This window comes from Cricetulus griseus (genome assembly GCF_003668045.3).
Source record: "Cricetulus griseus strain 17A/GY chromosome 1 unlocalized genomic scaffold, alternate assembly CriGri-PICRH-1.0 chr1_0, whole genome shotgun sequence".
Classification (NCBI taxonomy): Eukaryota; Metazoa; Chordata; class Mammalia; order Rodentia; family Cricetidae; genus Cricetulus; species Cricetulus griseus.
The window spans coordinates 204258020-204282081 of NW_023276806.1; the positions used below are offsets into that span (position 1 = coordinate 204258020).

Consider the following 24062-nt stretch of genomic DNA (forward strand, 5'->3'; position numbering starts at 1 on the left):
CTTTGTTAACCATGGCATCTTCTATACTGTAGAATCTATAGAAAGAGACAGTAGTCACCGGAGCACAGACAGAAGAAAGCTGCTTTGCATCTTGATATTGACTAAATGGGCTCCTAACAAAAACGTAACCTGTTGGCATATCCTGGTCTATTCTTTTGCATAAAGGAAGTCGGATATGAGACACAATTGGTGTTAGGAGTGTTCCATAGTCCAATGATTGAGCTACACACAATGACAAGCTTGAATCCTGACAGACTGGGGCACAACCAGTTTAGTTCATTCAGCTTCCTGGAATGCCTTTGCTTTCATCACTAATTTCTGAATCACAAGCAAGTCCATCTCAACATTTTGTTTTACACTTAACTCTGCTCATACTGGCTTCTTGAGGTCTTGTGTTCTCTGATCACTTTACATTAGACTTCGGCCACTATGCATATATGTTTGTGTAATATTAAAAAAAGTTTTTCATAGAAAAGTATTTTTTCTCAGTAAGCATGAGTTCCTTAAAAGCAACAATTCTTATTCAAAATTTACTCTTGTTATATTTCCTAACAGCAGTTGGCACAGTTACTAACTGGATACATGGGAAACAGTTAACAAACGGACAGAGAAAAAACATATGCGGATAACAATTACAGAGCAGTGATTTGAACTTATAGATTGCTGTTGCTTAACAGAAAGAAGTTAGTTACAGGCCTCCTGAACACAATTCTCCTTCATGAGAAAGCATAAATTACTAAGTGAAGTCTTTTCTTGGCTTATAGACAGGAAGTTTCCTGTCTCATCATAGAGTTCCTGTTTTCTGAGAAACAGTTTTACTGACTTGTGTTGTTTCCATGAATTAGTTGTCTGCTCTGATTGGTACAAGGGAGGGAGCTTATTATCCAGGCAACAGTCCTGGTCCTTTAAAGGTTTTGAAGGCTTAGTGAAGAGCAAGAAGGCATATTTCAACCTCAAAGCCAACTATAAAAAGTTTTCAGTGTCTTTCTTTGCATCTTAACGTAGTCATTTCCCCTATCTTCATCTTTCAAAAGCTTCATCTTTACTTTTGTATATAGACTATCATCTTTCCATTACTATACACAGTTCATATACATTTTATTAAGACTGATTAAATGTTTTTCATATAAAATTGTTTTCCTAAATAGTAACTTTTGTATTTATAGCAACTGATAAAAAGCTTATTATTAAAGTAAACGCTATGATGATGCTAGAATGTTAATTTGCTTAATATGAAAGTACAGGAGTCAAGACACCTTAGTAAACATTAACAAACATCAAAGTTCTTCCGTTTACCTTCAGTTCTTTAAATACAGAAAACAATAACCTTTAGATTTATAAGTTTACCTTCTTCATAGGTGAATACACTAATAACAGCTTTAATGCAAAGGTAAATTTTGAATATGATTTGGAGATCTTTCAGATTAAATATAGGCAGAAATCTGAGCTTTAATAATGTAAATTTTCAAAACACTCAACTTACCTCCAGTAGATGAGAATACCAACAAGAACCACTAGACAGATAAAAGTCAGTGCTGATACGACCACAAGGGGGACAACGGCCTTCTTCTCAGATTCCAACCCCTCAGCTAGACCAATACGAGACTCATGGCTACTATTACTGGCCTCTGTAGTCGGAGAAAATTGAGAGAGTTGAGATTTAAGATGGAAACATAATGGCATTTTCTGGCTGACTAAGTGCAACCTGCATTGTTTCTACTTACCTTTAAAATTCTGACTTTATGATGCAAAGGTTACCTATACATCAGTTTAGATAAAATAAAGTTTAAAAATTAAGGCAAGATATTTGAGCTTTTTTAAAAAAAGCAAAACAGAAATCGTCAGAGGTGGGGATGTTATAGCAGGACCTGGAACCAATACTGGTTGGAAAAAGTTGTTCAAAGGAAAGTGTCAACACTAGAAAATTACTGTTAATAATGAAGGCTAGGAAACCACAGTGTTACCAAACCATTATGTGTAACCCTGATGCTCTAAAACCAATGTTACATATTTATTTTAACGTTGTAATTTGATAAACAATTAGGAAAAATTGATAATTACTTTTCAATCAAGCAAACTTTCAATTTTAAATATAGGCTGACTTTAAGTGTTATTTCCAAATTTCTTTTAAATTTTTCATTACTTGAGAATTTCATGCATCCATATTATGTATTTTTATCAAGTTTGTTTTCAAATTCTCTATCAAAAATGAAAATTCTCTATTTCATGTGAACTTAAAAAACAAGTATCTAAGAAATTCTGTTCAAATACACTTGTGGACTAGACACATCTGAAGACAAACGCTGAGTCAATCTAGAAGTTGGTGAGCTGCTATTTTTTATGTCCAATTAGGTACTTTATTGTACAAAAATCTTTGAAAAAATCAATGTAATTATGTTACTTTCTAGGTTGTGAAAAACAATTCCAGAACAGTGAATGCTGGTAAACAGTCTTGATTCTTCTCCTCTGCTTGAAGGGTGTTCAGTGGAAAGCTAAGACAATTATTCTTGAGAGCTGTTCCCACTCTACCTAACCCTGATAGTTGTCCTGTACAGGTTCTGAGAGAGCTAAATTGAAGATCCCATCAAAGTCTTCAAACTTCTAGCATTTGATACAATTATTCATGTTTTATACCAAATGTTTTACTGGCAAGAAACACCAAATATGTGATACTCTTTAAAATTTGGCAACATTGAAGCTCTTATGAATTCACATCTATGACATTATTATGTATCTACCTGTGGAGAACTTCCAGTTTAACACAACAGCTTCCTTCTGTACCTTGAGTTGAAAGCATAGGATTAAGAACTTGGATCCATTCATTTGAAAAATGTACCAAAGGAATATAAATGATACCCATATTTCCCAGAATCTAATAACCATTTAGATAATCTATCTTTGCTAGAAAAGATGTGGAATTCAAAGGTGTGCCTAAGAAAATCATAAAACCATATATATATATATATATATATATATATATATATATATATATATCACAAACCAACCAATATTTGTATTGTGATTAATATGCCTGTGAGAAATCCAAAGTTTTGACCATTTTAATTAGCTCATCCATATGCTCTGGCCATTACATTCTCTGTGAAGACTCATGTAAACCCATAAATAATCTGATGATCAGTATATTGAAATGTGCTTTTAACATTTAAAATGGCATCTTGCTTTTTCCATGGCTATCTTCACATTTTTCCTATTCCAACTATTACCTAAATGGAGAGATTTGTGGGGAATAAATGAAACAACCTTTGTAATCTTTGGTATCCAGTGATTACAAATGATGGTTAATATTTTTATGTACATCATCATCTCTAAATGGCAACCTCCAGAATAGAAGTGACAGTATCACCTGTAATGTTTTAAGATTGCAAATTTGGGGCCCCACTGAAACCCTACCAGATTAGGGTGAATAGATTCCATGTTCAAGTTTAAGATAGAAAAGTGTGAGTTAATGAAGCTTACATAAATTTTATGACCACACAGATCCATCATAATATATAGATTATATGCACACAACCATATACACAATATATATGTATATGGTTGTATATATATATGTAATATGTATATATACATATACATATATACAATATATATGTATATAGGTTGTGCATATAATATATAGCTTAAGCATATGTACATACTCACATGGATTATGTCAGGTCATATATATGTAATAAATGTAGAAAATATATGTAGAAAATTTCACCTTGAAAATACATAACACAAATGCAATTACATTTATATGCATGTATTATAAGCACATCTATCTACCTATCATTTATATATCCATATATCATCTCTCTGTTATCTATCTGTCTGTCTGTCTATTTATCCATCTCTCTTTCTTCTTTCTTTCTTTCTTTCTTTCTTTCTTTCTTTCTTTCTTTCTTTTTTTCTTTCTTTCTCTCTCTCTTTCTCCATAGACTTTTCTCATAAGTTCTCAGGAGATGTGATCTTCAACTGTGTAAATGACGGTTTAGAATGAGTCCATGGCATTTACTTATTGAAACCTAGGCATTTTATACAGGATGGCAACCTTATGAAAAAGTCTGCTAGCAGATTTGGATGCTATTGAGAGTAATAATTCATTGTCATTTTCATTTATTTGAGACTAAAAAGTGTGCTTTGATAGACCTTAGTGGACAGCTTATTTAAATGACAGTAATTCAGTTAATCAATAAAGAATAAGATTGACATTATAAAGGGCTGAGAATAAAACAGCATAGCTTTTGTGTTAAAATTTAAGCATAATATATATTTTATTGTTCTCAATCATGTAAGCATGTTCTAAGAGACCGACACTAATAATACATTCCCAGGGTTAGTTTTGTATTGACTCCTTATGTGATATGAATCAAGTATCTTTTAGTCTGTGTAAACACACACATACACACACACACACACACACACACACACACACACACACGCACGCACGCACGCACGCACGCATGCATGTGCTTGTGCACAGTGCTGTATTTATATTATTTTAAGAAATATCATGTAAGTTTTTCTACATCTTAACTACCATAAATGATAAGTTTCAGATTAGGGAATATTCAATAATTGGATAAAACAAACTCTATTAGTTTTACAGATAAAGTTTTAAAAACACAAAGATTTTCCCTAGTCTCATTTGATCTTAGTTCCTTCATTAATTATGTTATTTCATGAAGATGGATCATATTGCTTTGTCTTCGTTAGAGGGGGAGCCTATTCTTAACAGTAAATCAGTCTTATTAATGCATCTAAAAGCAATGGTTTCCTTCAATGATTCTAGATGTAGTGCTTTATTATGTATGTGTATATGTGGCCTTTCCATAAGAATATAATCTTGCAAGAAACAAAAATAGATTGACTCATGATATTTCTCTTTAAAATAAATCTAAAGATGTAAAAAGTAAAACAAGTACTGTAATTGAGGAGAGACAACAATTTGCATATGTAGTCTACTGATTACAGTGACCCATGGACTCACTATTCCTTCTCACACACCAGTTCATACATTGAAGTTGAAATGCAATGTTAAATGGATATGGAGTCAGAATGCAGAAAAAAGAAACTTCCCTATCTAAAAATATAGATTCTTAATTGCTGCCATACTAAAGAATAAGCAACTAATTTGAATGATGAAAATAACCAAGAGAAAATATGTTTTAATGACTTTGGTTCTATACTCTGAATTTTGAACATTAAATTCTGTGCAATTACTACCCAATATCATATTAGATTATCTTTTGGCTTACTAAGATTTAAATACTTTTATTGTTAATTAAAAATACTTTATCATTTAGTCAAAGCAATTATATCTTTATGCCATGCATTCTGTGGAATTACCGAGTTATTCATATATTTAATGGAATTAAACTTGAGTTTTGTTACCATTGACACTTAAAGCACACATCTGTATTGTATATCTCAATCTGCTCCAAGAAACATCTGGCTAACAAACCAATTTGCATAAAATATATTAACAATGAAATGCATTGCTACAGAAAGTGCTCTAGGCTTTGTTTTTTTTTAACATCTTGTCACACAATACCTATATGTACTATGCATATTCATGTCGATTCTTTAAGTAGGAATGACAAATATTTTAACAAACACAAAGTAGAATTATTTCGCTGGTTTATACTGCCCTCTTTAGGCAACATAAAGAAGCTCAAAGAAAGATAGTTTTCAAACAATATTACGTTTATAAAAATCTTCCTTAGCTGTTAATTCTTAACCCTGTGATTGTTTTTAGAAGCTCTCCCAGCTACTGTGGACATGGTGACGTGTCTGCTTGCTTTCCATTGGTGAACAGATGCTTATAGCATATTACTAAGATTTGAAATCCAACAGGATTAGTTTACAACTTAAGATACAAGTGTGAACATTTAAATTGTCTCAACACAGCATACTGCGTTATAATATACCAATGATGTATTATGCATACATAATTGATTCTACATACAATAGGAATCCTGTAGGATGAGAATTAGTAACAACACACAAAAAATGTATTTTTGAAGATAATTAAATCAAGGAATAAAATATGTTGCATACTCATTTGAAATCATATATAAAATAATGTTTTAAAGAGACAAAAATTGATTTGTTGAGTGCTTTGATTAAAACGTGAAGATCTGCTGGTGTACCAGAATTCTTTTCTTCCATGATTCTTCTATTTTACTTTCATAGTAAGAAAATTAGCACAACTTATTCTATCCCTTTGCTCATAACTAACCTGCCTCTGAACTGTTGGATACTTCTGAGTGCCCACTATTAACAGATGGTGTAGAGGACCGTGGCGATCCAGGAGCTATGCCTGTGTCATCTGCTTCCAGGACACCATCAGCATCTTTTTCATTAACATCTGGAAAACTGAAATCTGTGGAAGTCTCATTATCATTAAGGCTATCTGAGGTGCCTTGCCCTGACCCACTCTCTTCATCACTTGTCAAAACTGTCCAGGCTTTAGATTCTGGGGTGAGAGGAAGGACCGCACTGCCCATAGGAATGTCACTGTCCTCTTTCCCCTCATTGTTCTTCTGGGGTAGCGTATTTGTTGGTTCTGATTTATTGGGGCTTTTTTCCACACTAGTTACACCTGTGCCTCCATTTTCTTCTTCTGGATTCTCAAATAGCAAATGTGAAATTGGGTCACTCTGATCCACAAGACTATTTTCCTGAGTGTCTGAGTCATTCATTACCTTTTCTTGTGATTCTCTATAGGGTGAGCACGACATACATTTATTTATGGGAAAATGATCACCATCTATGTCATCATAATCATCATCATAGTCATCACCATCTTCACCTCCCACTAAATCAGCATCAGATCTGGCACTATGAGTCAATTTAGAAGTAGCTTTAGAAGGAAGAAGCAACTTGGCTGTGGTCACAGCATCATCTCTGTTGGGAGAAACAGTTGAAACGGAAATGGAACCACTTCCTAACGGAACAGAATGGTCGGTCGATACAAGTACATCAGAAACAACTGTTGGAAGACCAGCAAGTACCTTATCAGTAATAGAACTTTCAGTGAGCGTGGAAACTTCCTCAGAATACACAAGATTGTTTATAAGCGTATTTTGTGGTTCATCAATTGAAATAACAGGAGTCGCAAATGCATGCCCCACTTTGGGAGGATAGGCCTGGCTACTGTCCAGATGTGTGGTCTGGAACAACTCATCGTTACTGTACAAAGACGGCAGCACTTGCTGGGGACCTTTGCTCTTAAGCAAACCTTGTTCAGAATATTTCTCACTTGTGTAAGGAATTGTTAAACCCTGAGGTAAAGTGGAGTGTGTATTAGAAGGTGATGCATGGAGAGCCAGTAGAGACGCAAAGGGCCGCGCGTTTTCACTTGAAGCAGACTCTGATGCCATGGGATGCAATATGGAAGAGCTACTTGGTTCAACCTTGGGGGTTTCAGTCAACACTGGATCACTAGGCAGTGATGGAAAAGCAGTTTTAAGCAAGGTGTCAACATCAGAAGCCTGAAAGGAAGGTTGCAGCAATACTTCAGTATTAAAAGGAGACGCGGCCTCAGAGAGCAAGGTCTGTGTTGAAGGATGTAATACTTCACTAGAAGCAGGGTCAGAGAACGCTGGCTCTGAGTTTGTGCTAAGCACAGGGCTAAGCCAACTGCCACCAAATACTTGCGATACAGTGTGTGTAGGCTGAACTGGGAAGTTACTTTCTGGAACTTGACTAATCTCATGATCAAAAACCTTAGTGATCGGATAAGCAAGAGACTCTGGAAGCATGCCATTTGTGCTAGAAATAGAAACAGAGGTTTCTTGTAAAGATGTATTCCACTCCTTTACAACATCAGCCATCTTTGGCATGACTGTGCTTTCAGAATGGTACACCAGCTCACTGAAAGAAGACATTTTCAGTTCAGTCTCATTTTCAGACATTATTTCACCTTTAGAAAGTGGCTTAACATCATCACCAAACACAGATGTTGTATACGTAAATTCAGCTACAGAAACAGGTGAGGAAATGTTAAGAGTTCTCAGCCCATCTGTGTCAGGTAAAAGCAATTCACTATCAGAGGAGGCTCCAGACCACTCCCCATCACCAGAGAGGGCAGGAGGAGGCTGCGGTAATGATGCAGTTGCAGTAATAAATGAGGACTCAGGCATTGATATATGGCTAGGACTGATAAGTAAGGGCACCTGATCAGACACATCGACAGAATCATGCACAGGGATTGCAGAACTGTAAGAAACAGTGAGCGTGTGGCGGGAGCCCTCAGAGGCATAAGAAGGTTCAGGCCCTGAAGAACGTGCATGCATAATGGTATCACTGCCGGGTGATTCAATCTGAGAAACCATAGATGTTTTATAAAGGACAGCAGATTCACTACCAAATTCCAACGTCTCTGAAGCAGCGTGAGTAGTGGCCTGATGTGACACCACATCAGAATACTGAACAAGGCTGGGCTCTAACAGCACATCACCCCCAGCCACCAGCAGAGAAGCATGCAAGGACAGCTCATCCCTCTCAGCAGCTGAAGTAACTTGTGGAGGGGGTTGCGAAACCGTATGCAGATGGCGAAACAATTCACTACTGAAGGAAGCAGAGGAAAATGGAAGCAAAGGTGCCCCATCAGAGGAAGACAGGATGGATTCAAATGACACACCGACACTGGGAAATACAGGCGTAGCATGCAAGGCCGAATCACTACTTGAAGCAGCAGGGGTAGTGTTGAGGGTCTGATTGTCAAGCAACAAAGGGGTGACTAGAGGAAACACTTCACTACTGTAGGAAGGTTGAAGAGGAGTCTCACCATTGTATACTGGTTGAGTGGTCTGTGGATGGAGAACGTTGAGAGTGGGAGCCAAGTCAAGCGGTCTGGAGGACGGAGTGAAAGCATGTGGCGTTACTTCAGTTGGGAGATAGGCAAAGGTAGAGTAATGTGGCATTTCCATGTCTGTGACCGAAGGGCCCTGTGATACCATGACATCTGGAGAAAATGACTCAGTTGTCTCCCCAGATTCATCAGTTTGTAGGTCTGTGGAGTTCACCTGGGGAAGGCTCTCTCTGCCGGATCCCATCTCAGACTGTGTTGTTAGATCTGTGGGTTCAGGAAACCACACACTCCCATCAGGAGAAAGACCATTTACTGATTCTTCTGAACCTGATGAAGCTGAATCATCTGAAGTATTTCTTGTAGACCCTGGCTTAAGGACATCATATGTGATAGCCTCAGGCATTTCTGAGGATGATATATATCCATGGGATATATTATCTGAGAAAAAAGGGACAGTAGAGGTTGCAGGGCTGGAGCCTGAAGAATCATCAGCCCCTTTATCAAGCTTGAAATCAGTCAGTAAGTTTTCTTCCTCACCAATATCAGTAGACACCTCTTGGTACTCTGTTATGGAAACCATGTTTAAGGATTCTGCAGTCCCGGACAAGTTTGTCTGTGGAAAGACAAAGAGAGTTTTAGATCCATCATTTAAGGAGGCTGAAGTACCTTCCACACTCTGTGGCGGCAGCTTAGTTCCAGTGTGAGAATGCAAGGTCATTTCTTCTTCTGAATCCAGTTCAGCAACTTGTTGGGAAGTAGAATTCAGAGATGTGTTGAGAACATCACTCTTTCCAGATAATTCACTTCCTCTTGTTGGAGATCTGTTAGTCTTGGCTTCATTATACTTAGTACCCATGTAATTATAGTGAGTTGTGGTAGAAACCTGGGGTTCCTTTTTCCTTATTTGATTTGTGGCACTGTCTCTATTGGGATTCAAGCCAGTATTTCCTTCATTGTCTTTTCCATATTCCTCCTCCTGTGAAAGGCAAATAAAATTTAAAGGAGCATAAAGAAATTAGAGAAAAATATCTAAATATCTAAATAACACAGCATTATACTATGAAGCTTCACTTGTAGGACCTTCGTGACTTCTGACCCTCATTGGATGCAATTCTCCTATTCTATTCTATTCTATTCTATTCTATTCTATTCTATTCTATTCTATTCTATTCCATTCATCTTTTGTATTTATTCAACACATGTCTATCATATACCTTTTATTTTATATTCACTAGAAAAAGCAATTAAACTAAATGAAGTCACCTTAGTTATAACTGCCTTCATTTTAATGCTACATAATAAGGGAATCAAAATAACACCACTAAAATATTTGCTTCACCATCTGACCCAGTTTGCAGAGCACCAGTTTAGTGGAATGGAATTTCTACCCTCTCCTTCAATACTAAAAGTCTAAGAATCTGCCTAGCTCTCTGATGACCCTCCACACTAAGCCCCAATGCCGAGCACTGCTCAAGTCTTCCATTTCCTGTTCTTTCTCTTATTCTCAGCAGATGACACTCTTGTTCACTTTCCAAGGAAAACAGAAGCCAAGAGGCAAAAGTCACATATGTTCCCAATATTGAAAACACTGCTTAACAAAGTCACCCCTGCCCCTCCTGTCCTATTGTCTCTAAGTACTTGTTAACCTTTCCTCCAAAGGTCTATTCCTACATCTGTGTAGGAATCTATTTCTATTGTCTCCTTACAAATTGAACACAGTTGAGTATTCTGCATGTTCTCAGATCCTCAGATTATTGTAAACAGTTTAAGTGAATTAAGGTCTAGAAAAGAAAATCCCAAATTTAATCTCAATTATCACTTCGCCTTTCTTTCCTCCTCTTCTGAGCTGGATCTCCCCAAAGATATATCATGTGTTGCAATGTGTGATCTAATAATTTCTATGGGCCCCACACTGATATTCATCTTTACTGATGTTCCCCACTAACACACTGTATCATCCCCTATCATAAACCATGTAGATTTCCATAACAATTTATTAAGAGCCTGGTGGTACTCACCTATTTTGGGGAAAAAGCTATACACCCTTCGTGCACATATTCTTTAAGTGGTTTCTTTCCTAGCAGATTTTAAATTTAATGACATTCAAATGAAATCTCTTGGAATCTGAGGGAGGTAATCGACTGTTCTCCATGCTTTGCTAGATTCTGTGACCTCATACTACCTTCTGCCACCATTTCAAGAATATATTGTTCATGCTCTATGATTCATATGTACATATATACATATGATTGCAAATATTTTAATAAATACTCTTCCTTATAAGTTCTTGCAGAATTGTCATTTCTCTTCTCTTTCTTCAGTGTCACCACACCTGCTTTGTCAACTGTTTTTCTCTTTTTAAATGGAAAGCTTTAAAGCTAGGACCATGGGGAGATGTTTACTTTTCATAGTGATGCTTTTCTACCTGGAGAGGACCTACTTTTCTTTCATTTAAATACGCAGGACTTAAAAACCATCATGGATGCAATCCATGCACTTCTCAGCCTGTCTCATTCACCCTGTACAAAGATTAGAAAGCGTTAGAAATTAAACGGTGGGAGGATTGAGCAGTGTTTTCAACCCATCTCAAAGTCACACTGGAGGAAAACACACCATTAAATGTATCTGTTCTGACCTGACCATATACTTAGATATTTAGTTTCAGTAAGGTGAAATGTATTGATTTGTAAAGCTAAATTGGCTCACAACAGTACCTGAACCTATTGTTTTAAGGCTCACATATGTGGTGGCAGCTGACTCCTTTCCCACAGCAGTGCAAACTGTGTTATGTTTTTATATTATAAAATGGCCTGGAAGGCCTCACCCTCCCCAGGAAACAGAAAGGGGATGGGATAGGGGGTTAGTGAGGGGCGGGGGAGGAGGGGAGGGAGAGGAAACTGGGATTGAAATGTAAGACAAACTTGTTTCTAATTTAAATTAAAAAATCTGAAAAAATGGGATTGCTGCTTCTCTGGATGCTATTGACATGGGAAATCCCACAAATACTGTAGTTCTTCATAAATCCTTCCATTTTCTTCCAGGTCATAAATCTTCCTGACAAGGAAATGATGTTTGTTTTTTTTTTTTTTTTTTTTTTTTTTTTTTTTTTTTTTTGGTTCTATTGAGCCTTCTCACATATCTGCCCTCTCTTTGAGCAATGCATTCTCTCCCTTTATGTCCTGATTCTCACAATTTCTGTTGTGCTAGGAAGTGGGAAGTGGGGCAGTGAGAATATTGTCTGGCAGCTCTATCACCTATGTTTTTATCATAGGATGGTCCTATCGTTCTACAGAGGTCACAGCATCTGCTGGGAGACAGGCTCTATAACTTCTCCCCTCCCTTTGAGTGCAGGTACAGCAAACAGTCTCTGATAGCTCTAGGCCCAAGTGTACAAGCCACCTCTTGACATCCATTGACTTTCTCACACACCTTTGAATAGGGTTTTTATTAAATCAACCTCAGTGAGCACACTAGCCTGTGATATCTGTTTCTTACTGGAACTTTGACAGATATGCTGGGGTTTTTTCTCTCTTCCTGTTGAGGAACCTTTTTAACATGATGGGCTGTGGAGATGTAACTTGCCAACAATGCAGCATTCATATCAGATGAGAAGAACTGCTTGTTTGTAATACATGTAGCTGATGAGACTTAAATAACATGCCATATATATAATCTCATTTTCTCTAATCTTACACTGCTTGAATTTATAGCCTATTCATGCAACTAAAAGCTATAATAAACACAACAGTGTAGATTTATACAGAAATTTGCTAATAATTAACATTGGGAAATTTCAAACAACTTTTGTAAGCTTCTCCTGGGGCCTCTTTAGTGTCAATATTAATTAATGATAAAAATAAACAGTGAATTGTAATCATGGCATTTATAATGAAAAGTAATTACATACTGCATTTCATAAGAGCTAGAACATAAACAATACCATTTGCTAAATTACTAGAACAAGGACTTGCTTCAGCTTATCAGATAAAAGGAGTTAATTTGGCAGCATAGTAAAAAAAAGTATTTTTCTTTCTTTTGACTTGATTCTGTTATTAATTCTAGGCATTATTTGTACATATTTGAAAATGAATTCATGGCTACACACAAAAAAACTATACCCAGATGAATTTTGTGAAGTCTTGTTATAAAGTAGAATAAATATTTGGGTAAGTTAATCCATGGTAAGAAATTTCAATGATAGATATATAAATCATTGAGGTAATTCTTTCTGTAAAATGATAGCCTGATTTCAATTTATTACTAGGTAATAATAATAATGGCATTATTATTTTTCTTGGCTCCTACACAATTTGTACATATGCATATGTTTATATCATTTGGAGTACCTGGTTTGAAAATATAGTTTCAATTATGATGATTAATACATTTGTGGTTAGTTTGAAATATACTCACCAATTTTTTTCTCTCATGTCGAACATTAAGAATGTTAAAATTTTTGATATTCTCAAATGTTTATTTATTCAGAGGACATTGTGATAAAAACATACAATTTTTATATGAATAGCTCAAATACAAAAATGCTCTATTAATAATCTGGTTCTTATTTACTATGTGTCTGTCATTGGCTATTTATAAACTGTAGCAATTTTAAAAACTATGGAAATATTATTAGAAAAAATAGGACGCTACAAAGTTCCAACATAGGTGTAGCCTACAGCTACAAGTATTTGCAGGACTGATTATTTTTTGGGTGTTATACTAATCAAAATCTCTTCCAGATTTGTCATAAACCACATATACCAATGTCTGACATTAGCATATAGCAATTAGCCCAACAGTGAATCATACAACAGTATTTAAAATCCAAACAATAATTCTAGATAGGCTTTTAAACTTTAAAACATTTGAATATAAAAATGGCTATGATACCTTGATGATTTCTTCAGATCCAATTAATTCAGGAAATAGGTCAAGTTCTACAAAGTTAAAAACAATATTATTATCAGTTTTAATTTAACTCGCAGCCTTATAGGCTTATCTTTGGGTAGAAAAAGAGAAAGTTAAAAGAAAAGTGAAAAATCACTAGCTTTGAAAATGACTCAAAAAAAAAAAAAAAACCCTGCCAAATTTTAGTTTTCAACACTATCAACCAACCCATGAAGCAGCACTAAAACTGACATGTGACATTTACATTGATTGCTATCTTACACTGGACTTGCCTTCCTCAATCCCAGCCAACTCCCACCAAAGCTAAGAAGGAAAGAAAGGACATGACAATGAAAAATCTAAAAGTAAAAGCAAGCCCAGTTTCTCATCAGTGCATCTTTGGAGATGACAGGAGAGCTGAGGTGTGACAGGGGCTTTCTAGAGACGCAGGCAGGACACAATTTATGACTTGGCTAACTTCCTGAAGTTCTTCTTACTAAGGGACAAGCAATTCCTTCTCACTCTTTCTATTGGTGCTTGTACTTATTAAAATGCCGGCAGGAAAGACGGGGAACTTTATCAGCAAGCTTCTGCACAGGTTTGATCCGTAGAGTACTGGACAGAAGGATTCCTATGTCTGTTCTCCAGGGAAATTCAGATAAGACCATTTACACCATTGTAGAGAATCGGTAACCAGATTTATTCAAGTCTGCTTTTTTTTTTATTTTCCCAGCCAATTACAACCAACACATTTTTACCATTGCTTAAAAACACCTATTAGCAAGTGTTAGAATAGGCTAAGAGCCCAGTGATGTAACTCAGTGGTTGAGCACTTGCCTGGAAAGGATTAAAACCTGGTTCTTGGTGTGCAGAAAAGAATCTAGCACACAGACAGATTACTGGGAGTTGATGGATATTTCTCAGTCGTCAGCCAAGTGTTGGGTTTATTAGCAAGAGGATAAACACAGCAGCAGTGAAAGCCCAGGGGCATTGTTTCAATGATATTTTTATTATATACAGGCTTTATGAAACTTCACTCCATCGGCAGTTTGTGTTGTGCTCTGTGTTTATGTGTTTACACAGTAAATGCATATTCTAAAGAAATTCCATGGCATAGCTCAACTGACATTAAATAGTCATCATATTTTGACTTTCCCTTCAATATAGATTGTCACAAGTTCATTTTTATCATCAGAAACTCACTAGGTATTAATAGATATAAAAGCAAAAACAGTTGGGTGCATGAATTCTATTTAGAAGAGAAATCACATAGTGTCTATAAATGTACCCAACTCCTATGATTTAAAGTTAATACTCTTAAAAGCTTAGCTATTTCAGAGTGACTTACCCTTACTAATTTTCTGTGCTATCAAAGTGAAAATTCTCACTTGAAAATAATCCCAGACTTACATTAAATTCTCATTTTTTCCCTTGTAAAACTTGACTATGAAAGAGTTTGGAAATTTTTATATGGACCAATTGTTCCATCTTTGTTCCTGTGTAGCCATTTCCTCACATCTGGTTTTCATGCTTTTTGTTCATAATGGGCTCTAATTTAAAGTAGTATCAATTCTCTCAAACACCTGAGTCTTTGTAATAGTCAAGAAAACCAACATGTGGAAAATTAACAGCACACAATGCACTGTGCCTGAAAAGAGTTGCTACTTACTTTTCTAAAAGATACAGCTAGAGTAGAATGGTCCCTGTGTGTAGTAATCTCCAAACTCTGACCATGAGACATTACCTGGGGCTTCCTAGAAGCCCTATCTTGTCATCTGCCTTGGACCATTTTAATGATAAGGGCAAATCATAATGAAATGTTTCTTAATGATGAATGTATTATACTATATATTTTTCACCTTTATGAAAAATTCAGCAGTTTTATACTCCTTTCAACATGCATCAGGAGATGGTTCAGATTTTTAAGACAGCTTAACTTCATCTGACTACATATTTTTAATGGAAAAAAACCCCAAATTTTCTTTATTTGACAGGGTTGAGGTGAAGGTTGACTTCCTTTCATTTCAGAATTCTCAGTATGTGTTGCATTTGATACATTTTTAACTTTAACTAACCAGCATCAGTTAACTATTTGGATTGTGGTTCCCCCAAAGTGAAATGTGTACACTCATCCAGCCATGTAAACACAGAGTATGAGTCACTGCTACTGACTGGACTTGAGTTTCCTGCTCACTGCAGTAAGAACAAACCTTCTCCTGGCTTCCTTAGGTCCTGGAGCAGCCTGTGTGGCCTTCTCCATTGCATGGCAATCTCACAGATGGAGCCCTTAGGAGCAGGTCCCCATCTTCACAATGCTAAGTACAAACTCTCTTTGAAAGATTGTCACTCTAGTTCCCAGCTAGACTCATGTCACTTTGATAGAAATTCTGGGGTTTCATAAATAGGGCAATTTTTACGAACTGTTTGTGTTTCCCTTCAAGATTCTGAAGTCACACTTCTGAGTGTGAAGGTTCAAAACCAGCATCCCAAGTAGAGATAATGGGTGTCATGTTGGTTTCCCCTTGATGGCTCTTCAAAAATAGTAATTGATATTCTAGTAATTACCAGTTGACTTGATTATTACTTATATATAAAAGTTCACAAATTATACTGGTTTGTAGAGTATCCTCACTGCAGCCAAATAGGCTCCAAGTGAGCCAGGGGTAAATCTGTTAGTGAATGTCTATGTCTATTTTTCTCTTTCTTTCTTTCTTTTTTTTTGAGTGAATACTTAAATTCACATTTATGAAATAGCTGATCAAACACAGGTGACAGACTCTGAAGCACATGTAATGTTAGATATATTTAAGAGCAAATCATAAGTAGAACATTAGAACTTTAATATTTCATAACACAAGGAAGCAACACTGATAACACTTATTAGCAAAGTTATTTAATTGTTTTAAGGTAAGGCAAGTTTCACAGTGCAGAATGTAAATGAAATATAGACTCCAATTGCTTCAAGCTGTAATTTAAAATATAAGTATATAATAACATTAGCAGCATGGTACAATGCGTGCGAAGTAATGACAGAGCAGTGATGGAAACAAGACACCTGGACACAAACTGCAAAGCACACAGTAAGTGGATAGTAGAATGTGTGGATTTATTTTGTCACATGTTTAAATTTAACACATGTAGTTATCAAAATCCTAAAATATAGAGGTTAATGTGTCTTCTATATTGTATAATCTTAATCAGAGAAGAGACTTGAACATGCTTATGTTAGTGACAATGAAATGAATATATTTGTGAATTATTCACTTGTAAATATAATTTCCCAAAATGTCTCTTAAAAGAATATTTCTTCTCAATACTAAGAAGGCATCCTTGAGACTTTTAAATTATTTTCTTACCATGAATTTATGAATGTATTTTAAAATAGTGCTTGAAGTAATACTTAATGGACATTAGTTTATGTTAATATTGTTGTATGTAGTGATAAGTAAAATTAGGATGCACAAACAATAAAAGTGTAAAACTATCAATTTAAATACACAATTTAATCAAATTAGGAAGTTAAAGAACCAATTGAGAAGACTGAATTTTCCTCAGACCGTGATTGAATGCTTGAGGTCTATGAAAACATGAGGCCCATTATAAAATGCCTTCTTCATTTCATGTGAACACAATCAATAAACTATACAGCATTTAGAAAACAGCTTACTTTCAATAACCGCAGATTAATTCAATCTTCTGCATTATAACATCACCAAGGAAAAGGAGTAGCATGACCAACAAGATGAAATGGCGCTGATCAGAGCTATGAAATACTCGCCAACCTAACAGGTTCCAATATTAGCCACAAGAATAACAAGATTCACTAATTAGAAAGTGACCTGTTTTGCCATACTACATACAAGGTGGCATCATGGTCCAGAGTGTCCCATGTTTACCATAGAAACAATATTTAAGCTAATGTGAAATCTAAGTAAGCAAATTAAGATGAAGCCTTTAAAATTAGGTGGGAAAGTTTAGGAGAATTAATACTTATTCATAATTAAGAAGAAAACTCTGAACAATAAACTTGTTCTTGATGAAGAAACTTTTTGATGGGTATAGTTAGGGGATAGTCCACCTGTTATTTTCATTATCTTGGCTTCTTATGTTTACCCTATGCTAAAACATCATTACTCTGAAAATCGCTTTTGGGGTCTAAGACATCCATGGAGATTAAAGGGTAGGTGCAATCTAGTGTCCCGTCATAGAAATGTTCAACAGTGCCCCAGTCCTTTGAATAAATAGAAATTAAGTTATAATATTTATTATTTTGTACAAATGAGAAAATACTACAAAGATTAGCACTTTGGTAAGATACTCACTCTAAAAAAAAAAAGCAAGCAGAGATAAATCATACAGAACACACCCATTTGATCATTATCATATGCAACAAGCATTTCAAAATGGAAAAAAAGAACAAAAATCTTTAAAAAGTTGAAAAATGTGGCATAGTAACAAGTATAGAACAGGATACAGTAAGCAACTCATTTCTTATAAATGCCTTGGAATCTGTTTTATGTACAGAGATGAGGGTATATAATTAAGTGAATATGCCCCAAATGATTTGTACCAAAATGAATTAATTATATAATACATCTTGATCTATTTATAAATAGATCATATATGTGCTTGGCCAACCTGGACAATGTTGTCTTGTTACTGATGTTGCTATCTGGATAGATACATGTGGGGAACTTTGGAGAAAGCTGTTGTTCCCTGGAATATCGTGACACTGAATACATCCTGAAAGTCTCACCATTTTTCCATTTATAAACGACCCAACTTTCAAACCCAGAGAGACAGCTGACCTGGTCTCCTGGGAGCTCTCGGACTCTGAACTGATAGCTAGGGAGCCTGCATGGAACTGACCTAGGACCTCTGCGTGTGTGTGACAGTGTGTAGCTTGTGACAGTTGTGGAACTCCTAGCAGTTGGATCAGGGCCTGTCCTAGCAGCTTGACTGGCTTTTTGGAACCTATTCCCTATGCTGGGTTGCCTAACCCAGCCTTGATGCAGGGGGAGGAGCTTTGTCTTGCCTTTACTTGAGATACCATGCTTTGTTGATGGGAGGCCTGCCCATGGGAGGCCTGCCCCTTTCTCAGAGTCAGAGGAGGAATGCATGAGGGGAGGTTCAGGGGAGAGCCTGGGGGGGGAGGGGAAGGAAGGAGAGGAAGAGGGAGGGACAACTTCGGGTCAGATCAGAATGTAAAATAAAATTTAATTAATGACCTAAAAAAGAAAAAAAAAAAAAACCAACAACTCAACTTAAAAAAAAATAAAGGCAGTTAAAAAAAAATAAAGTCATGTAGAGGCCCTGAGGTATAACATTTAAAAACAAGCATGTCATCACATGAACAAGTCATTAACTATCAATGGGCAAGGTTTTCTGATATTTGGTTGGGAAGCAAATGCATTCTGATATTTAACAATCATACATTCCTTACAGTTAAAAATCAACTAGTTAAGCAATCATACAAGGTGATGAAACATGCTAGTTATGTGAGCTAACATTTGATTAAACTCCTACTATAGCCTTTAGACAATGAAAACAAGGCATTTTCTCCTCTGTACATAAAACATAGTTATGCTATAACTATTCATTTGACACGGAAAAACTTGTGAACACTGTAATAACTAAAATCATGGTATGGATGACCAAAGAATATTCACATTTATGTGTGTATATATGCATTTATGTGAATATGCATATTGTAACATATACCCATACATGTAGGTACACACATACACTTGAACTCGAACACTTGAAAACTGCTTTTAGTGATAAAAGGAAAGCTATGAAAATCTGGAGATTGTCAAATTACACCTATATCTTAATTAGTTTATTGCATATGTTTGAGATCAAAAGGTTTCTCCTTAATGTTTAGAAAGGATGCATGCAGATAAACACAACTAGAAACACTTCTGTTTCTTCAAAAATAAGATTGGTATATTAAGGAAACGAAAAACATGCCCCAATCAAATTCTAAAAAGTGGAAAAACATTTAAAGTAAAATTTGAGATGCTTTGTATAGATGTTTCAAGACACCTGGCATGATACTTACTACATGCTTTGGGGGCTGAAAAGGAAATAAATACAAATGAAACCAAGTTTTAAGTAAGTCTAAAGTAAGCCTCAAATTCACTTGTGAATTTCCATTTGACGATTTTTTTGCAAGCATGAATGGATTTTGTTTTTCTTATTGTATAAGTGTAAACTGTTACTAAATGTACAGATTACCTTGTATTAGAAAAGATTTTTTTCCTGCCCTGTAACAGAAAAGAAAATTTTCCTTTGTTTAAAAGGATATAAAAGTCAGTTCCATTTTTATGTTTTAGAGAAAACTCCACACTGATTTCCACACTGGCTGTACCAGTTTTCAGTCCCACCAATAGTGAATAAGAGTTCTGCAGTGGTTTGAAAACAAAATGGCCCCCTTAGGGAGAGGCACTATTAGGAGGTGTGGCCTTGTTGCAGGAAGAATCCCACTGTCAGGGTGGGCTTTGAGGTCTTATTTTATGAAGCCATGCTCAGTGTGACACACAGTTGCTTCTGCTGCCTATTGATTAAAATGTAGAACTCTCAGCTCTTTCTCCAGCACCATATCTATCTGCATGCTACCAAGAAGACAATGGACTAAACCAACTACATTGTTTCCTTTATAAGAGTTGCTGTGGTCACGGTGTCACTTCAGGGAAATAGGAACCCTAAAACAAGTTCTTTCACTACATTCTCACCAGGACTGATTGTCTCCTTTGGTTGTTCTTGAAGAGAGCCATTCCTACTAGGGTGAGATAAAAATCTCAAATCGGTTTTAATTTAGATTTCCCTGACGGCTGAAGATGTTGAACACTAATTAAAATATTTATTGGCCATTTGTGTTTTCTCCCTCCTTCTCTCCCTCCCTCCCTCCCTCCTTCCCACCCTCCCCGATTCCTCCCTCTGTCCTTCCTTCCTTCCCAACCATTTCTTTAGTTCACTATCCTAACACTTTTTTAGGACTTTTTTAGTTTAAACACTTTCACATTTACTGTGGCACCATTCATGATAGCAGCAAATGTGACCAGCCCAGATGTCCCTCAGCAGATGAATGAATGAAGAAAATGTGGTATATACCACACAATAGAACTGAAGTCAGTCATTACAAAAAAGTCATGACATTGGAGGAAAAATTTGAAAAAAAAAAAAAAGTAAACCAGACCCTGAAAGACAAATATTATATTTTTCTGCTTACATGTGAATTGTGGATTTTGTTTTTCATATATGTGTAGAGGTGGGTTGGTACTGACCATCAAACTAGAAAGGAGTCCATGAGAGGGAAAAAAGAGGTCTTAAGTGGTGGGGGTAATAGACTATACATGCATGAAAGCAGAGGGTGGCTTCTGGGGTAGGGAAAGGATGGGGCGGAGGGAAGAGCAGAGTGAGAAGATAAACACAAACATGTATGTAAGAAAAGGCTGTCATGAAACCCACTGCTTTGAATGCTAAGAAAAATAAACTTATAAAAACACCCAATGAACAACTAAGTCAGAAGAAAGTATCTGTATGCCCAGTAATCAAAACAGCTTCATTTACTCAGAAAAGAGAGGAACATTTCAGGACACTCACCAGTGTCCTCAGTAGGCATGTCGACTATCAGCTGGTCACTGTATTTTCCATATAAGCCATTAGTGCATATGGCCACTATTTGAAGAACGTAACTCATATTAGGTAGTAAGTTATTGAGAATAGCACCCTAGAAGAAAGATAGTACAAGTTATACAAAAATTCCTCTCAGAAAACATTGACAGTGAAAAATGAACAACTCTCTTTATCCTGACTAAGTGTGCCTGCATGAAAATGTGTGTGTATACATGCATGTGTCTATGTATCTCACAAAGCAGTGTTACCTTCTTTATAAACTATGAGGGGAAATATTTGCTTACAAATTCCTCATCTTCTCCTATACCATTCTCTCGATATTATAGACAAATGAATTTAACAGTAGTTAAAATTTTTATCTATTGTGCCCATATGCTATCAAATATACTAATAAAGGCAGATTCATTTAAGTAGGTTCACTGGACCTGCAGTCTTGCTGCCTGAACATAGAGCCCAGGAACTTTCTGATGCAGTGGTGTCTTCCTGTACCTCCATCAGACGAGGGATTGCCAACCCATCACATCGGGCCAACCCTCCCTATCAAATCAAAGTCTAGTATTAAGCTATTTGGGTCTCAGAAGGAATCTGAGCTGTATTTTCTGTAATTCATATAACTCAAGTGCATAACTAAGAGGGTCTTTTATATTATTCTATCCCCAATGTTCTGACCTAGTCACCACTTTAAATTTGTTCAATACATTACTTTTCCTATGATCAAGTAGAGAATACACAACACATATGGGTGAGATTCTCAAGCTGACTGTGACATTTTAATTGGAGTACTTAACTAACTGTTCTGTATGTTACTTTATTTATAAAGGAGGGGTTCACTAATAATGTCCAGTGCTTAAGTTTTCCATATGTATCCACCTCTTATAATGTTGTTGACAGTGACATGATCTTGTTGTATTTAATTCCAACCACTGACATAATTTATTATGCCTTAAATTTCCTGGGAACACCTTCACTCAAAATCTACAGTGACCAAAGGCAAAAATACATAATTACATGTAAATTCTTACCTTGGAAGTCAAACTATAATGTTATCAGACAGAAAGTAATTCATCTTATAGTTACCAAGTCCTGATAGCCATCTGTTAAAAACTCATGCTTGGTTTGGTCGTTTCCCTCCAGTGGCTGGTACAGAACGGCAAACTTCTCAATCATGGTGTCATAAACAACTCGAGGTCTTTCCCATGTGACCAGAAGGCTGGTGTAGTTTTCAGGGTCAGCCTGCACATTTTCTGGTTCTGAACTGCACACTTCAGGAGGAAAAAAGGTAAGTCATTGACACAATGTTTGGCTTCTGGGATTTGTATCATATCAGAGTACAAACAGACTGAGTTTTTAATTGCATTTTAGTTCAATATGAAGTAAAATATCTCTTTTATATCATGACACTTATGACCACTGTTGTAACTAAAATATGATTTGGTAGGTTCTATTCAGTTCTAGAGGGTGGAAGCCCGGGTGTAGGCCTTTGACTATGATTCATCTTGACGGGAGTACAGGAATATCTCACTGTCTACGATGGTCCCTTCCTGTGTGTGTAAACACTGCCAGGTGTCTCCACAAACCCAATCTATGACCTAAGTCCCTACTTGAAAACATGATACTCTAATTATTTTCTGCCCTCTCAATTCCATTGAAATATAAGGACCACGGCTCCTTTCTTTCTTTTCTTTCTTTCTTTCTTTCTTTCTTTCTTTCTTTCTTTCTTTCTTTCTTTCTTTCTTTCTTTCTTTTTTTTCCTGTTGCCTAGAAAGCAACATGGTTTTGAGAGTATTTGACATGGAAATTCATTTTTAGAAACAATGAACATAGGATATCGTCAAACTCATGGTGTCTGTATATGCCTTGTTTGATACCTGATGGAATGTATTTAGCTTGGGACTAAAAAAATTCAATTATAAAATATAGTCTATAGCTAGACATTTTTGCTATTAGAAAAACCCTGAAATTCAAACTTCCCAACCCATGAAAGCCATATCAAAACTAAAACCATCAATTCAAATCTTTATGAGAATTAGCAATGAAATTCCACTTTGGCATCATAAATTAATTAAATAAATAATTGTAGGGAATTAGGATATCTGTCTCATATGAAAATAAAATTGTGAAAAACTTTCAAAAATTCTTACGTGTCTGTGATAAGTTTGGAGTAACATACACAGAAAATGTTAGATGCCACGGACATTTGTGAAGCAGAGGAAGAGAAAAATCTGTCAGCACAAAGGTAAGAAACTCATTTCCCAGACACTCTTTTCAAGGGACACCTGCAACTACAAAGCTGTGTCATGAGAGCATGTGGGTATCTTTGATGAACCAATCATGGTGGGTAAGATACCTATAGGATTCAGAAAATGTGCAGCAGATGCTTCAGAAGGTGACTCAAAGGGTTTTTCCCCCTCCTTATCTTTTTTCTTTCCTTTCCTTTTCTTTTTCCTCCCCATCCTTTGTAGTTTGTAGTTCGTCTCATAAACACACGAGGGCACCCAAGACTAACAATTCCCTGCACAAGTAGCCTGACTTATATATAGTATTGATTACTAGCAATTTGATTATTAGCAACTCTGTGGTTGCAACAGTACATTAGCTATCCACAAAATATTAACATATGCTTTGAAGAAATGTGTGGATAAATTTACATGTGTTGGAGATAAGACTTTATTCCTTCCTCCCCCACCCCCTTGCAAACTAGTGATGTTATATTTTG

The 24062-nt window shown here is 36.0% G+C and overlaps 1 protein-coding gene across 7 annotated transcripts in view; it reads right to left on the minus strand.

The window, feature by feature from the left end:
* The window catches only part of Ptprz1 (protein tyrosine phosphatase receptor type Z1), a 173755-nt gene that overhangs the window by 39155 nt on the left and 110538 nt on the right, over positions 1–24062 (minus strand). For 3 of the 7 annotated variants that reach the window (XM_027389970.2, XM_027389974.2, XM_027389973.2), the window contains 5 exons: positions 22424–22608; positions 21314–21440; positions 13712–13758; positions 8798–9797; positions 1484–1628 (listed from right to left, as the gene is read on the minus strand). In XM_027389970.2, the coding sequence (XP_027245771.1) occupies positions 1484–1628; positions 8798–9797; positions 13712–13758; positions 21314–21440; positions 22424–22608 (1504 nt within the window). Of the gene's footprint in view, positions 1–1483; positions 1629–6244; positions 9798–13711; positions 13759–21313; positions 21441–22423; positions 22609–24062 lie in introns of all 7 variants that reach the window. The other 4 variants (XM_035450950.1, XM_027389969.2, XM_035450951.1 and 1 more) reach the window with 3 other exon arrangements.